Source organism: Macaca nemestrina, chromosome 6, assembly GCF_043159975.1.
Source record: "Macaca nemestrina isolate mMacNem1 chromosome 6, mMacNem.hap1, whole genome shotgun sequence".
Taxonomy (NCBI): Eukaryota; Metazoa; Chordata; class Mammalia; order Primates; family Cercopithecidae; genus Macaca; species Macaca nemestrina.
Window position 1 is genome coordinate 170860151 of NC_092130.1, and position 17986 is coordinate 170878136.

At 39.8% G+C, this 17986-nt stretch overlaps 1 protein-coding gene across 2 annotated transcripts in view; it reads right to left on the bottom strand.

Moving 5' to 3' along the window:
- MARCHF6 (membrane associated ring-CH-type finger 6) overlaps positions 1 to 17986 on the bottom strand; it is an 86845-nt gene that overhangs the window by 59415 nt on the left and 9444 nt on the right. For both annotated transcript variants that reach the window (XM_011754328.2, XM_011754331.3), the window contains exons 2-4: positions 3727 to 3823; positions 2796 to 2869; positions 26 to 169 (exon numbers count right to left, since the gene is read on the bottom strand). In XM_011754328.2, coding sequence (XP_011752630.1) covers positions 26 to 169; positions 2796 to 2869; positions 3727 to 3823 — 315 coding nt within the window. The remainder of the gene's footprint in view (positions 1 to 25; positions 170 to 2795; positions 2870 to 3726; positions 3824 to 17986) is intronic.

Here is a 17986-nt window from a genome sequence, read left to right on the forward strand (position 1 = left end):
TCCAATAAGAGGCATGAATACTCACATGCTGTAAGAGGAACAACTCCCAACCATGCAAAGGCCACAAGTGTATAATGAAACCAATATCGTATTGCAGTACCAATACTTGTAACCAGTCCAGCAAATATGTCTTGAATTGGAAGCCGTGAAGGCATATCTGGAGAATAAACTATAAGCAGAAAAAAAGTACTTAAAATTTCATGAAGATTTGAAAATAGCTTAATTCATAAATATAAAATAGACATTAAACTTTCAATATTTGCCTTGTGCTTAATTTTCTTATTAAAAGAAATAAAACAAATAGTTACAATATCACATTTACCCAAGAAGTCATTTATGAGGCAAATCACGTGTGAAACGTGGAAATCAACAAAGGCCTCTGAGCAGGAAAAAAAATTCAACAGATGTTCACATCCCTTGCAAATAGCCATAAACTTCGTACAAGGCCCATTTACACATATTTTAACATTCAACCAATATAATCATCTGGTTTCCCAAATTATAAGATATAATAAAGCAAACAGGAGCAAAAGATGAAACTGAAAACATGCCATCAACACGCCCCCAAATATAAGCATTAAATAGCACTCAAAAAGCACAACAGTCTGCGGCAGATCATTTCACGTGGGAGCAAACATCCCACTGACATTTGTTAGCCACTTTCCCAATGTTAGCATAATACTTAAAATTTCAAACGATAAATTCAGATCTTCCCACTACTCTGCGAAATGTGGCTCAACACACTCAGAAAAAGAAAGGTTCTGCCACATTTTAGGATTCCCTTTTAAAATGGCTCCAATAAAAAAACCACTGCTTATTATTAAAAAGCTCTACCACAGGTAGCTCGGAAAGAACATAAAGGAAAAACACACACTTCCTTCTCCAGTAAGGCCAAAACAAGAACTTATGATATATCAGGGTTTAAAAGCAATGATCTAAAATTTTTAAGAGCAGTATCACAAAACGGTTCACACCCATAAACAATGAGAAATAAACAATTAACAAATAGCAACTTTTTTTTTTTTTTTTGGAGACAGAGTCTCACTCTGTTGCCCAGGCTGGAGTGTGGTGGCATAATCTCGGCTCACTGCAAACTCCGCCTCCCAGGTTCAAGTGATTCTCCTGCCTCAGGCTCCCAAGTAGCTGGGATTACAGGTGCCTACCACCACGCCTGGCTGATTTTCGTATTTTTAGTAGAGACAGGGTTTCCACCACGTTGGCCAGGCTAGCCTCAAACTTCTGACCTCAGGTGATCTGCCTGCCTCAGCCTTTCAAAGTGCTGGAATTACAGGCGTGAGCCACAGCGCCTGGCCACAAATAGCAACTTTTAATGACACATGCCCACAGATCATAGACTTCAATAGGATATCTGGCATATAAGAGCAAGTCATTAAAACCAGTAATAATAGAGGTTTTTTGGAAAACATAAAAGAAATAGAGAATATAACTACCAAATGAAAATTAAAATGTACAAAAAAAGCTTCTTCTGGCCTCAAAGTAAAAGGCCACGTATTTCCTATCAACTGAATTTCATGAAGATACTTAACTATTTAGTCATAGTTTCCTATGAATCTTGACAAGCTGTACAGCTTTTATGTACTACAGAAAATTAATTACTACAAAATAACAGAATTGACTTTTTTTAGACGAATATACAGCTCCAAAAGTGAAAGTGTAATAACTTTAATCATTTATACTCATCAAATAAAAACAAAGTAAAACACTAATTTATATTGAGAAGCTCAAGATGCTTTAAAGGAAACCACACACACACAACTAAAACACAAAAATCCTTTGTAAGGGAAGGCAATGTAGGGGATCCCAGAATGAAAAATTATGCTTCAAATACTTAATAATCTGCCAGCACAGTCCTCTACTTATTTAAGATGAAGCATATTAAGTATTAATAGGCACAGGAATTATAGTTAAAACCTTAAAGGTTGCAAAATATTTTATAAAGGCTTATGAAACACTGACCTTAAAAGTTAGTCTCATGAAAAAAACGGTAATTTAAAACTTTATTTGGCCAGGCAATGTGGCTCAAGCCTGTAATCCCAACACTTTGGGAGGCTGTGGCAGGAGAACTGCTTGAGGCCAGGAGTTCAAGACCAACCTGGGCAATATAGTGAGACCCCCCCCCAAACTCTATTTATTTATTTTTTTAAGTTTTATGGCTATTATTCTAACCTACACAACTTTAACTCAAAATATAGTCCAAATTTGAAGAGTAGTGAGTATCTGATGAAATCAAGGCATCATTAATTTTTCTAGGTGGATAACGGTATTATAGTTACGTTTTTGAAAAAGAACCCTTACCTTTTAGAGATACATACTGAAATACGTACAGATGAAATTATAAATGGTAGAATTATTTTTTAAATAATGGAGAAAAAATAAAAGGATAAAGAGGCAGGCAACAAGAGCATGTGTAAAACAAGACTGGCTATGATTGAAACTAAGTGATGGGTACACGTGGACTTGTTAGATTTTTGCATGTGTTCGAACTTTTCTATAATTAAAAGTAAAAAAATGTTTAAAGACAAAAAAAAAAAACACAAAAACCCACAAATTAAATCTCAAACATGTGTGTGATAAAAGAGGGCATACAGTTTTTAAAAATATTTTCCTAAATAAAATATCAATATTTCCTATTACTATCAAAGACAATCAAACTGAAAATAGTTGTTTTAAAGTACTTAAACACTTCTTCCCCCTTCCTCTGTCAACTGATCTAAACACCTTTATGCCATGAGTGATAACCAAACAAATGCAGTGAAAAGGTCTAAAGAACTTACTTGGTGTAAAAGCAAATCTGTGCTTGCATAATTCACAGTATTCTTTTCGACTGTGTTTCAGCCACTGAACTAAGCTGTAATTATAAACAGATTCATAAGTACAGAGTTTACAACAAAGAAACCTACAGTTTTGTTGAAAACATTGTTTTTATTAAAAATGTACATATCACAGAGCTTTTAGTTTCAAAATTTTCAAATTTAGAATACTCAACTTTTTGTAACCGCCTTCTAAAAATAAAAAACTACAACAGCTAGACATAAAAACAATACATTTTTCTACCATTAAAAAAGGTTCAATTAATCAAAACTGTGATTTCCTCAAAGCAAAATGAATATGAAAGAATCTCCAAGCATCAACATCAGTTTTAATCCTGGTCTGATAATACTGGTACCTGGTAGCTAGGTCTGCATTCTGGTTCTGCCACTAACTGGCTGGCTATGTGGCCTAGGACAAGTTATCTAACGTTCCTATGCTTCAGTTTCCTCATCTGCATAATAATAACACTCTACCTCATCACAGTTTTCTTATAAGAATTAAGTAAGTTGAAATGTACAAAACACTAAGAATAGTTCTTGGCAAAAAGTTATTCATAAATGTAAGCTACTATTATGCCAAGCAAAACTAGAAAATCATAACACTTTCGGAGAACAAAATAAGCTCTCCAGGGTAGAAATAACAATGGGTAATCACGTGTACCTGGAAGGGGATACACCAAAATAACAGCCATGGTATTAAGAATTAATGGATAATTTCTTTTCCAAATTTTTGAAATTTTACAATAAAAGGGCTTTTTTAGTTTCCTGTGCTCGGGACAATACAATAAAATTTTAAAAATAATTACAGAGAAAGTACATTGAAATGATCCTTGTTACTGTATACATGACAAAACTGAAGCTCCGACTTATACAACTTTCTAAAAGTATGACTTACCATTCTTGATGGATAAACTTAATACTGCCAGTACATACACAAGGATGATAAAGTGGTTTCTCAGGTGTTCCTTCCGACCGACACACTCTACATATGTCTGTCAATGAAAAAGGAAAATTGAATTTCCTTTGCTTATAACTTTTTTAAAAAAACAAGAGACAAGCATAAACCAAAATATTGGACATTAAAGCAAGAATCTATCACTTGACAAAACATTAATAGCATGGAGAACTGAAAGTTGTGATTAAGTTGTGATTCAAGTGTATATTTAAAACGAAAAAACTTCCTAAATAATGTATTAAAAGTTGTTCCTTTGTATGACAGCTTTTAAATAAACCAAAGTTGAAAATAACAGGAACAGATGATTTTATTTAAAACTGCACTCTCCACAACAAATAATAGAAATATGTAAAATCAGGTCGCCATTGGCATCCTAACAGTTTTAAACTCCAGTCTTTTTTTTTTTTTTTTGAGACGGAGTCTCGCTCTGTCACCCAGGCTGGAGTGCAATGGCACAATCTCAATGGAGTGCAATGGAGCTCAGTGCAAGCTCCACTTCCCGGGTTCACGCCATTCTCCTGCCTCGGAGTAGCTGGGATTATAGGCGCTCACGATTGCACCCAGCTAATTGTTTGTATTTTTTAGTAGAGACGGGGTTTCGTCGTGTTAGCCAGGATGGTCTCAATCTCCTGACCTCATGATCCACCCGCCTCGGCCTCCCAAAGTGCTGGGATTACAGGCGTAAGCCACGGCACCTGGCCTCCAGTCTTAACAATTTAATGGTTTAAAGTCCTAACAGCCTAAACTCCACAAAACACATCTGAGGACTCACCACAGTAACAGCAGTTAGAAGACATGCTTTTCATGTCGTCCCACCCCACAAGAGTGTGAAGTAGACAGACACAGAAACACACACACAGACTTCAAGGACTGGTTGGGGGAGGGGATACCCCAAAGCCACAAAGGCACCAGGCCACAGAGAGATGAGCCGGAAGCCACCTTAAGCAGAAGGCACAGGAGTCCAGTGCTAAGGGGTCCTTGGACCGCAGCCTTACCCCTCATGCCCAGCATTACGAGGCTCTAGGGGCACATTTGCCTGTCCTCCTGCCTGGAGTGGCCCCGAAGCAGCACGACGGTGGAGAAACCGCTACTGATCCTTCGCACTCTCGCTCTAAAGCTCCTACCAGGGTCCACTTAGGGAACCCTGGCTATAACTTTTATTTTAGACTGTTCTCAGCTATGCGTCAGGGCCAAGAGCCAATCCCTAGTGGCCTATCGAGGGAGAATCAGCAGAAACTTAATGCATACTTTCGGCCTGCTCTCTCACGGGGAATTCTTCCTTAACAAGGAATTACTACAATCCCGATCCGCATCACTAATGGACTTAATGGGTCTCTGGCACCCATCGGATTCAAATGAGCACATGCTGAGAGCAGTGTGGTGCGTGGTTCCAGGCATTTAAGAGCATCACAGACCTGTGGCTACTCTTCTGTGGGTGGGGGTGCATGCCTTTTCTAGGCTGGTGGAGAGATCCGTCTGGTGACTAGATAACCAAGGAGACTAGTGTGCTAACCAGTTGGGCGATCCAGAGTCTAACTGCTCAATCTCAGATGGCTGAATGTCATTTGTCTGAATTGGGGGATGCTGAATGCTCGCCTAACTGGTTAGCATGCTAGTCTTCCTGGTTATCGATTAACTACCAGTCAAATCTCTTCATCGAGTAGAAAAGCCATGCACCCCCATCCACAGAACAACTATCAATGGGACAATCCTGTCTGTGCTGGAAGCAGGTAAGGTTGCTCATGTTGAGTAGAATTATGCCATCCCTACTGCTGCTGCCTTTCAGATTCAGCTTTGAACACAGACCTTTCCCCTACCACAACCCAAAGGGTTTCCTGGAAGCTGCTAGTGGGTCATGGGCATTAATGCAGTGGTCAACATCACATTTATGTTCGTAACTACACAGGACCTGAACTTCTTTAAACTTCCTACTTTCACCTTCATCCTTGGTTAACGAAAACATCCTTGGCAAAAGCTTTCACTCTGATCAGTCTTACTACCGGCCCAGAATTTGAGTCCTAGCGGTGCAATACTAATGCCCCAACTGCCCTGCTTAATCAGCTTCCTCAAAGTTTTGACACAAACAAAATAGAACCACACTCCCATTCCATGATTCCCACCAGCAGTATCCAGGCAGCCCACACTACTTTGAACACTAATTTTCTTCAAGTGCACACTTCAGCTCCAGGGAAACTCAGGCAAGAGCCTGGAAGGTACCAAAAGGCAAGAGGCATGGACTTTCTTGCAATGGACCCCGGCAGCACCTAAGATCCAAGAACAAGCATTTTAATGGCCACAAATTCAGCACACCACACTGAAAGTGGGATTACCGTGGCTGCCAGCACCAGGCTTGCCCTGCAACAGATTCTCTTTAAAGGATTTAAAGTGGACTCTTTCCAACTACAGGGCCTTGAAAGAGTTCCATGTTGTTTTAATCATTATCTTCCAGGGTTGGGAGTGGGTAATTTGTGCGCCTGCTGCGTTCCTTAGATAGGATATTAATTTATCAGGCTCTCTCTGCAGAACCAAATTGAGATTCCCTATTACTAAGATTCTTGGTCACAGTGGTCGCCTCAGCAGGCACTATAACAGCCACCTAAGAGTGACAGGGCCATGGCAGGGGTGGGGGGAAAATGTGATTGATCTAGGTTACCTAGAATCACCAGAGTCACAGCAGCCGCAGGTGTAGATCAGTTCTACAATAACCAGTTATCTATGTAGAAGCTGAACCCACATCCAGCCATTCACACCACCACTGTGGATTAACCTTTGAGACTGGCATGTGCTACTCCTGTAGGATCTACCAGGGAGGGTGGGTGCAAGTGTGGATATACAGATCCCAGGCATAGGATCTGGGCTCCCTAGCCCACACTCGGATGGCTGTGCAAGCAGGAAGTAGGGTATAGCAGCCACAGCATGGCAAAGGGTGTCCCACCCATGGGACGCTGCCCTCCAGGAACATCGTGACTGGTAGGCCATTGACTACGGCCTGGGGTATGGTAAAGATAGTCCTGTTGGCACGCTGCTGCCTGTGAGATGCAAGGACAACAGGTGGAGTGATATCCACAGTACAGAACTGGTCACATGGTGAGCTCATTTCATAATACAAAACACTGCCACCTAGGCAACTTAGCCCTGCGTGGCCTGAGAAAGCTGTGGTCGGGACCAAAGCAATGGCAAACTCCAGGGTACACTCACCCACAGGAAGCACTGCTCACTCCAAGTGGATGGCCAGCTAGCGAATGGTGGAACAGGGCAGGTGGAGTAGGGAGAGAGACACGGATCTCCACTCAGAAGTATGCAGACATACACATGAATTAGAGCACTGATTTTTCAGAAGACCGCTGTCCTTCTGAATGACAAACCAAGAAACAACATACTAAGCAAACCCAACAACTCTAAAATCAAGCCCCAGGGCTCTGCTTGGCCTAGAGGAGAGAACTGGGATCCCAAGTCTCTCACTCAGAGAATGCAAAGACACAACTACTATCCTAGTAACACTTAAGTTTTTTTTTTTTAAGAGACAGGGTCTTGCTGTGTCACCCAGGCTGGAGTGCAGTGACACCATCATAGCTCACTGTAACCTCCAACTCCTGGCCTCAAGCAATCCTCCCATCTCAGCTCCCAAAGCACTAGGATTGCAGGCATGAGCCACCATGCCCAGCTCCTAAGACTTCTTTTTCACTTATTGTCTTGCCAGTTTGCAGTGGTATTTTCTAGAGGCTATATGAGACAACAGAATGAATGCACTAGAGATGAAAAGACCCAGCTGCTTCTTATTAAACTAGGTATTAAAGAGATTGGCAAATATAAAACAAATCCACTTTCCTCATCAATTTTGGGGGTCTGGAATAGTTATTTTCATGAAAAATAGTATTTATATTAACACACAATGAGTGCTGTTATTTTAAAGCAAATTAATAAATACTTCCAAAATTGTTCTTCAAGGAGTTTGTCAAGAAGAAGAACAAGTGCATTAATCCATGTGTTACTTTAATTTGATTATATGAAAACAATGACAGGTTAGGTCTCAAGTAGGGAAAAAAATCCTGAAGGGAATTCTAACATATCATTATTTCCAAGCAGTATTAATAACTCTTTAAAATCTCCCGAGTATCTATTTTCGCATAGAGTCAATTGTATAATGAAGTACAAAAAATTCTAATGAATGGATTAACGATCACTATTGCTACATACTTTTAAGTCAAAACATATTTTACAAAACTACTGAAATGATCACATTTCATAAAGCATTATATCCACTAACAATAGTACACAGACATGATAAAAGAATAAAGATCTTTAAGATGCTGTGGGTTTTCTCCCCCCTCAATTGGGTCTTAGGAGAAAAAGGAATATAAGGAAAAGGAAAATTATGGAACAGAAAACATCAAAATCCAAAATGATGTTTTCATATTTTCAAAATTAATTTTAAGTAATTAACTGGCATTTGATCTTCCATCAAATGAAGATGAAATGTCTTCCATCAAATGTCTCTATGTCTCTCTTTTTTTTTTTTTTTTTTTTGGCCTACTCACATTGGCAGCAATAAAAATTGCTATTTTAAAATCTCTGTGGGGAGTGGACATTACGGGAGCACACCACCACATTTGGCTAATTTTTTTAGGAGATGGAGTCTCACTATGTTGCCCAGGATGGTCTCAAACTCCTGGCCTAAAGTAATCATCTTGTCTCAGCCTCCTGAATAGCTGTGACTATAGATGCCAGCCAGCAGCTACTTGCATGTCTTTTAACTTCTATTTGGTATAATGTACTAGAAACTTTAATGAAGGCGTTTTAAAAGACTAACCACTGCCTCGAAAAAAAAAAAAGTATAAAAAAGCACAACATTCATTTGTTACTTTGACATCAGTTAGGAACTACCCTTTATTTCATTACCTACTGATATGGTTTGGCTATGTCCCCACTGAAATCTCATCTTGAATTCCCACGTGTTGTAGGAGAGACCTGGTGGGAGGTAATTGAATCATGGGGGCAAGTCTTTGCAGTGCTGTTCTCGTGATAGTGAGTAAGTCTCACGAGATCTGATGGTTTGAAAACCAGGAGTTCCCCCGCACAAGTTCTCTCTTTTTGCCAGCTACCATCCCTATTAAGTGACTTGCTCCTCCTTGCCTTCCACCATGATTGTGAGGCTTCCCCAGGCACATGGAACTGTAAGTACATTATAAATCTGTTTCTTTTGTAAATTGCCCAGTCCCAGGTATGTCTTTATCAGCAGCATGAAAACAGACTAATACACCTACCATCTCTACACACAGTTCTAAGTGCTCTGAATGTATTCCATCATTTACTCCTCACAATACCAATCCCAGTTTGGGAAACTGAGGTTGAAAGGGGCAGGGTAACATAACACACCTAAGGCCACACAAGACTAAGGAGAAGGCAGTATGCAAGAGATCTAGGATATTACTGAATTGTCACACTTTCAGAAAACTGGCTGGAAATCTAAGAATAGCTAATTCTATTTCAGTTACTGAGAACCAAGTAATTATCAAGCAAGCACCAAATGAGGATTAAAAACTAGCTCCCAATTCCAAAAGTACTCTCCTTTTGACCGTATCATGCTTCTTCCCAACTACCTTCATCAAGCAATCAGGTTATCTTGAATGTTTTTTTCCCATAATGTCAATACTCTATTTATCCGCTCCTCCAACTTCATCATATTCTCCCACTCGCACAGTAGACTGCTCCCTCCAATAAAACATATATTACTGAAATATAAAGATAAAACATAAACAGGTAGTACACCTAATTAAAAAGTAGTTTTATTACTGCCAACCTGAACATTTCCACAGTTTACCAAGTTCTCTCTCTGTGAATTATCTGTTCAAGTTCTTTGTTCAGTTTGCTAATCAAGGTCTCAACAATAAGAAAACTAAAAAAAAAAAAAAATCATCTTCGTGCTGGGCTAGGTAAAAAAACAAAAAAAAAAAAAACAAAAAAAAGAAAGAAAGAAAGAAAATGGTTTAAAAAAAAAATCAGCAAAAGATCTGAACACACTCACCAAAAGAGGAATAAAAAATTTTTAATGTTAAAGTCATTCAAGAAATGCAAATTTAAATCACAAGAAGATGGTGATGGCTGCACAACAAGGTGTATTTAATGCCACTGAAGTATATACTCAAAAATAGTTAAAATAGTATATTTTATTACATATACTTTACCACAATCAAATTTTTAAATAAAAATCACAGTAATGCCAGGTATGGTAGCTCACGCTTGTAATCCCAGCACTTTGGGAGGCTGAGGCAAGAGGATCATCTGAGCCCAGGAGTTCAAGACCAGCCTGGGAAACATAGAGTGACCCAGATATCTACAATAAAATTTAAAAATTAGCAGGGTATGATGGCGCCTGCTTGTAGTCCTAGCTACTCAGGAGGCTAAGGCAGGAGCTGGAGGCTGTAGTAAGCTATGACTGCACCACTGCACTCCAGCCTGGGTGATAAGCAAGATCCTGTCTCAAAAAAAAAAAAAAATTCACAGTAAGATACCCCCAATGCTATTGAAAGGGCAAAGAAATGAAAATAAAAACACCCTTACCATACAATCCAGAAATCCTACTTACACTTAACCTGACAAAATGAAAACTTATGTTCACACAAAAACCTATGTGAGTATGTATAATGGTTTCATCCTTAATTCCCCAAAACTAGAAACAATCAACTCAAGAATTCCACAACTGGGTAACAGATAAACTGTGGTACATCCCTACAATAAAACACTAAGCAATACAAAGAAATGAACTAGTGATACAAGCAACAATGATGTGGATAACCCTCAAACATTATATTAAGTTAAAGAAATCAGACTCAAAAGACTATATACTATATGGTTCTATTTATGACATTCTGGAAAAGGCAAAACAGATCAGTAGTTGCCAGGGGCTGGAAATGGGGATAAATTTGACCATAAAAGGGTAAAAGATATTTGCGAGGAGGGGGGTAATGGAACTATTCTATATCTTGACTGTGCTGGCTATATGACTGCATGTATTTGTCAAAATAGGTATTAAATAAGGTAAATTTTACTGTAAATTATACTTTAACTTGAAAAATGAAACAGAAAGGCCTTCTACAGTAGTGTCTACACAAACATGTGGGAAGAAAGAACAAATAAGAAAGAATGATGACATAAAAAAAATACTTGTTCCCTCTCTAAAATGTCATCTAATGAAACTGTAGATTGAAGTGTATACCCAATAAGCACGTTTTTCATCCAACCGGGCAAAAACTGATGTTGTTAGGGACTGGAAATCATCAGCATTGGTCACCAAATATTTCTCACTTTCCACTTTCTGGGCATATGCTGGAACTGCACTTCCCTGCCACCTCTGAAATTAGACATGGACGTGTAACTTACTTTGGTCAATGAAATATGAGGTACAATGACAAGTATCCCTTCTTGGTAGAAGTGTTTGAGAGCCGATAAACACAATTCATCACGCTGCATTTTCCCTGCCTCAACGGGTATGGAAGCATGCAGTAAGGGATGGAGCTTCCATCAAGCTGGGTTCCTCAGGGACTACAGTTAGCAAAAGCGCTTCCCCCTCCACCCACACTGGAAAATTAATCTTTTTTTTTCTTTTTAATTAAGAAACAGAGACTTGCTTTGTCATCCAGGCCATTCAGGCTGGAGTGCAATGGCACAACCATAGTTCACTGCAGCCTCAAACTCCTGGCTGGGCACGGTGGCTCACACCTGTAATCCCAACACTTTGGGAGGCCATGGTGGGCAGATTGCTTGTGATCAGGGGCTTGACACTAGTCTGGCCAACATGGTGAAACCCCATCTCTGCTAAAGAACACGGTGGTGCACACCTGTAGTACCAGCTACTCGCAAGGCAGAGGCAGGAAAATCGCTTGAACCTGGGAGGCGGAGGTTGCAGCAAACCGAGATGACACCACTGCACTCAAGACTGGGCAATGGAGCAAGACTCCATCTCGAAAAGACACAAACAAAAAGCACTCCTGGGTTCAAGTGATCCTCCTGCCTCAGCCTCCCAGCTGGGACTGCACACGCACACCACCACGCCCAGCTAAATTTTTCTTTATTTTTTGTAGAGACAGGGTCTCACTATCACTACGTTGCCCAGGCTGGTCTCGAACTCCTGGGCTCAAGCAATCCTCTGGCTTTGGCCTCCCAAACTGCCAGTATTATAGGTGTGAGCCAATGTGCCTGGCCAAGAAGTGATTAACCTTTTGATGCTTTAAGCTCCTGAGGTTTAGGGTAGTTTGTGACTACGACGTAACTTAGCTGATCCTATTTTATACAGAATCCTAGCAGCTTTGCAAAAACATGAAGCAAGGACGACTATTACAAACATACAAAGTCAAAAAAAGAACAGCCTGTTTTGTATACTAGTTCCAATCCCACCACCCAAAATCTCAACAGAGCAACAAGGCCAAGGCTACAAAAAGAGAGTGAAGTCTACACAGGGCTCAGCTTAAAGTCCTTTACTAAAACTTAAACCACGAAGTAGGTTCTGTGGCAGACTGAGGCTCCCTCTCATCAGACTCATATGCAGTAAAATTATGAATCTTGCTCATGCCAAAGTAAAATCAATGCATCTTGCTTGTTATGAATGCAAACCAACTTAGAAACAAAATGGAAAAGCTCTTCCTGGTTTTCAAAGGGATATTTCTATTTAATCCTGTAGCAATTTTTGTTGCTGTGTTTGATACCTAATGTCTTTACACACATACCTTTTAAAGATTCCACCATAGAGCTTGGCTCAATAAACAACAGTGTTTTTTTTTTTAATTAAAAAAAACTTCAAATCCTTAGTAATCTTTCAAATTCTTATGGAGATTGCCCAGGAGATGAGAAAGAAAGAAAGAAAGAAAGAAAACAATAACCAATGAGAGGAGGTTATCAAATTGGAGCCTACTGTGGAAGTCAGCCCATTCCATCGAAGTTTTTCTAGCCAACAGTACAGTTCAATAATTTATCCTAAGTGCCTAGTACGAAGAAAAAAAATAAAACTCTAAGTTTTGGGGTACATGTTATAACTCTTAAGCAATTATCTATCTTGAAAATTCTTTGATGTAAGACTTCAAAATCTCTCCACTTCCCTTCTGGTGATAAATTAGTGATAATTTAATATACAAAGGATTATTTTTTATTACTAGCAGACTTCACTTTTTAGAACAGTCTTAGATTTACAGAAAATATGAACAGAGTACAGAGTTCCCATATACCCAGCACACAATACCCATACTATTAAGGTCTTAGTAGTAGGGTTTGTTACACTTCTGTTACACTTAACCAATATTGATACATTGTCATTAACTCAAATCCACGGTTTATTCTGATTTCCTTAGTCTTTACCTAATGTCCCTTTTCTGTTCTAGGATCCACATATATTTAGTTGTCATGTCTCCCTGGGCTCCTCTGGACTCAGGCAGTCTCTCAGATTTTCCTTGTTCCTGATGACCTTGACAATTTTAAGGAGTACTGGTCAGGTATACTGTAGAATGTCCCTTTATTGGAAATTGCATGATTCATGAATAGACTAGGGGCTATGGGTTTTGGGAAGGAAAAATCACATAAAGTGGCATTTTTATCATATCATATCATATCATATCATACCAAGGGATAAGCCATCAACATGATTTATAACTGTTGGAGGCCGAAAGATTGAGGGTGGTGATCAACTCAGTATACCACTGGATAACTGTTGGAGGCCGAAAGATTGAGGGTGGTGATCAACTCAGTATACCACTGGAGGCTATAAGAGTAAACAGCAGGCCGGGAATCCCGGGCTGGGATTACACGCCTGTAATCCCAGCACTTTGGGAGGCCGAGGCGGGCGGATCACAAGGTCAGGAGATCGAGACCACGGTGAAACCCCGTCTCTACTAAAAATACAAAAAATTAGCCGGGCGCGGTTGTGGGCGCCTGTAGTCCCAGCTACTCGGGAAGCTGAGGCAGGAGAATGGCGTGAACCCGGGAGGCGGAGCTTGCAGTGAGCCGAGATTGCGCCACTGCACTCCAGCCTGGGCCACAGAGCGAGACTCCGTCTCAAAAAAAAAAAGGGTAAACAGCAAACTGTTCTCATAAACGCAGAATGTTGGCAAACTGACAAACTGCCTATGCCACCCAGAAGGAATGCTGAGGGCAGTCACGCCCCAAGCGCAGTGTTGCTTGTGATTAGGTACATCTGAAGCCTGTTAGTAATAATATGAACCTGTGATCAATTAAGCGGCTGACCAATTGTTACCACCTCCCCTCTGCTCTTTCTACCCAATAAATACAAAGGGCTGTGGAAGGTAGGCTGCTGCCTTTGCTCACTAGAAGCAGGGAGCCCTCTTTTTCTTCCCCTGGACCCTTCCTTTAAGAGTTTCTTTTGTCTTAAGTTTTCATTTCCACATTCATCTCTCTTCACTCAGTCTCATAATGTTACTCTAAGTAGTAACAGTAGTAACTGTCATAATGACAGTCTCAATAACAGCAGTAACTGTCCTAGTGACGGTCTCAAGTAATAAGCATGGCAGTATGCCACATATAATGGTTAATGTTGACCTTGTTCATCGGCCTGAAGTAAACAAGGAATTTTTAATATGTAATTATCAATAAAATTTTTACAATTGGTAGCTACAATTGTAGTAGACAATTTTGAAAATATATTAAAAATATTACTCAAAATGTCTGCAGATAACCTATATATCCCAAAATAGGGAAGCAGCTATATAAATGGTGCACATTCACTATATGGAATGTATACAGTCCCTTAAAAATAGCAAATATAGGCCGGGCGCGGTGGCTCAAGCCTGTAATCCCAGCACTTTGGGAGGCCGAGACAGGCGGATCACGAGGTCAGGAGATCGAGACCATCCTGGCTAACACGGTGAAACTCTGTCTCTACTAAAAAATACAAAAAACTAGCCGGGCGAGGTGGCGGGCGCCTGTAGTCCCAGCTACTCGGGAGGCTGAGGCAGGAGAATGGCGGGAACCCGGGAGGCGGAGCTTGCAGTGAGCTGAGATCCGGCCACAGCACTCCAGCCTGGGCGACAGAGCGAGACTCAGTCTCAAAAAAAAAAAAAAAAAATAGCAAATATAAGGCCGGGTGCAGTGGCTCATGCCTGTAATCCCAGCACTTTGGCAGGATGGATCACTTGAGTCCAGGAGTTCAAAACCAGCCTGGCCAACATGGCAAAACCCCTGTCTCTACTAAAAATACAAAAACTAGCCAGGCATGGCAGCATGCACCTTTAATCCCAGCTACTCAGGAGGCTGAGATACAAGAATCATTTGAACCCAGGAGGCAGAGGTTGCAGTGAACCGAAATTGCGCGACTGCATTCCAGCCTGGGAAACAGAGCAAAACTCCATCTCAAAAAAAAAAAAAAAAAAAAAAAAAAAATATATATATATATACACACACACACACACACACACACACACACACACACAATTTGCTAATATACAAAGAGATATAACATTTTTAAATGACCACACTTCCTTACTTCCAACTAGGTAAAAACACCATAGCCTAAAGGAGAAAATGCAAAAAATGATAGGCACTGTAACTGGTTAGATGAGAACATGGGCAATTTTTCCTCCTTTCCTGTCCCCAAGTATCTAGTGTTTCATTGCTATTTTTACAATTACAGGCAGAAAAAAATGTTTAACTGCTCAAATTTTACAAAAAATATTTCCTTTTTGGCGGTCAGAGTATACCCATAAATGAAATATGTAGGTTTGGGAATTAGGTCTTGCAAACACAGTTTAAAAATTCCAATTCTCTATGTACCCCAAAGTTTACTTATTTTAGCTCACCAGATTACTATCGTTACTAAATTAAAAATTCACCTGTACTGTTGGTCCTGGAAGCCTGAAAACTGCACTTTCTAGCCTCCTTGCCAGCTAGGCTTAAGTTAAGAGTCTGTCAATGACAAGCACTTCTGTGAGATAAGAAGCAGGGAGGCTGGGTGCAGTGGCTCACACCTGTAATCTCACAATTTGGGAGGCCAAGGCAGGTGGATCACCTGAGGTCAGGAGTTCGAGACCAGCCTGGCCAACATGGTGAAACCCCGTCTCTACTAAAAATACAAAATTAGCCTGGCGTGGTGGCATGCGCCTCTAATCCCAGCTACTCAGGAGGCTGAGGCAGGAGAATCGCTTGAACCTGGGAGGCAAAAGTTGCCGTGAACCAAGATTGCACCATTGTACTCCAGCGTGGGCAACAAGAGCGAAACTCCATCTCAAAAATAAAAATAAAAAAGAAGCAGGGAAACAGTGAAACCATTTTCTACTTCTGTTTCTAAAAACCAGCAGTTGCAGCTAATGGCAGGTACTGCAGACTCCTGCTAACAGATGCATAAGTCATGGTGGAGATTCTGCCAGTAGCAGTGGGCAACATCAAGCTTCAGCAGCACAGGCGATGATTCCAACAATTTCAGCAGTAATGAGCTAGTTATCCATGTATCCCCTTCTCAACTCCAAATTCTCCCTTTCAGTCCCTGTTCAGTGATAAGTACACTAAGCTTGTTTTTTTTTGTTTTTTTGCGAGGGGCAGTTAAACTCTGCCAGTGGAGGGTGCTGGAGGGATATCAAAGAAGAAAGGGGTGTTTTCTAGCTCCTGCCACACCATCAGCAGTTTTGTTTCAGTGACCACCTTCATACAGCCCTGCTGATGAGGACCCAACACACTCCAGGACTTGTACAGGTACACACAGTGATATCTCAACTCCCTTTGCATACCTGCCCATCAACTTTGGCTTACCTGTACCCTGGAAGGTTGTTTTCTGCTCCCCAGAAGAAGTGGTGTACCACTTTACATTCCCACCAGCAGTATATGAAAATTCCAACTGCTCTACATCCTTACAAACACTTGGTATGGTCAATCATTTCTATTATCATCTTAGCTACCCTAATAGGTATGTAATGGTATCTCACAGTAGTTTTAATTAACAATTTTATTGAGATATAACTTATGTCATAAAGTTCACCAACTTAAAGAGTTCAATTGTTTTAAGTATATTTACAGAGTTACGCAACCATCACCATAATCTTTTAGAACATCATCATCATCCCAAAAGGAAACCCTGTAACTATTAGTGGATACTTCCTACTCCATCTGCTCTCCCCAATTCCAGGCAACCACTAATCTCTCTACGTATAGATTTGCCTATTCTGGACATTTCACACAAATAGAATCATAGAAAATATGTTCTTTCGTGACTGACTTATCTCACTTAGTCTAATGTTTATGAGATTCATCCAAGTTGTACCATGCATCAGTACTTCATTCCTCTGTATTGCTGGGTAATATTCCATTTTACAAATGGACCACATTTATCCACTCACCAGTTGATGGGCATTGGGTTGTTTCTATTTGGCTATTATAAATAATATTGCTATGAACACTCATATACAGGTTTTTGTGTGAATATATTTTTTGAATTCTCTTCGGTATACACTGAGAAATGAAATTTCTGGGTCATATGGTTATTCAGTTTATCTTTTTGAGGAATTACCAAAATCAGTCACACTATCTTACAATCCTACCAGTAACAAATGAAGGTTCCAATTTTTCTACAATGCTCACCAACACTTACCTGTTCTTTCTGATTATAGCCATCCTAGTAGGTGTGAAGTCCTATCTCATTATAGTTTTGACTAATGATGCTTAGCATCTTTTCATATGCTGAATAGTCATGTACATATATATTTTAGTGAAGTGTCTATACAAATCTTTGGACCATTTTTAAAACTGAGTTATTTGTTTTCCTATTACTGAGTTCTGAGAGTTTTTTAATATACTCCAAGCCCCTTATAAGATACATTTTCTGTATCCTGTCTTCATTCTGTTAACAATGTCTTTTTAATTTTGAAAGAAATTCTGAATTTTGATGCCATCGGATTTATCCACTTCTTTTATGGATCGTGCTTTTGGAGTCATACCTAAGAAATCTTGGTCTAACCCAAGATTACAAAGAATTTCTCCTATATTTTCTCCTAGAAGTTTCATAGTTTTAGGTTTTTCACTGAGGTCTAACATCCCTTTGAGTTAATTTTGGTATATGGCACAAGCTATAGCTCAAAGTTCTTTTTTTTTTTTTTTTTTTTTGCCTACAGCTATTCAACTATTCCAGCGCCATTTGTTGAAAAACTATACTTTATCCTTTATATTTTATGTAATTGCTTTTGCACTTCTGTCCAAAAATCAACTGTCCATG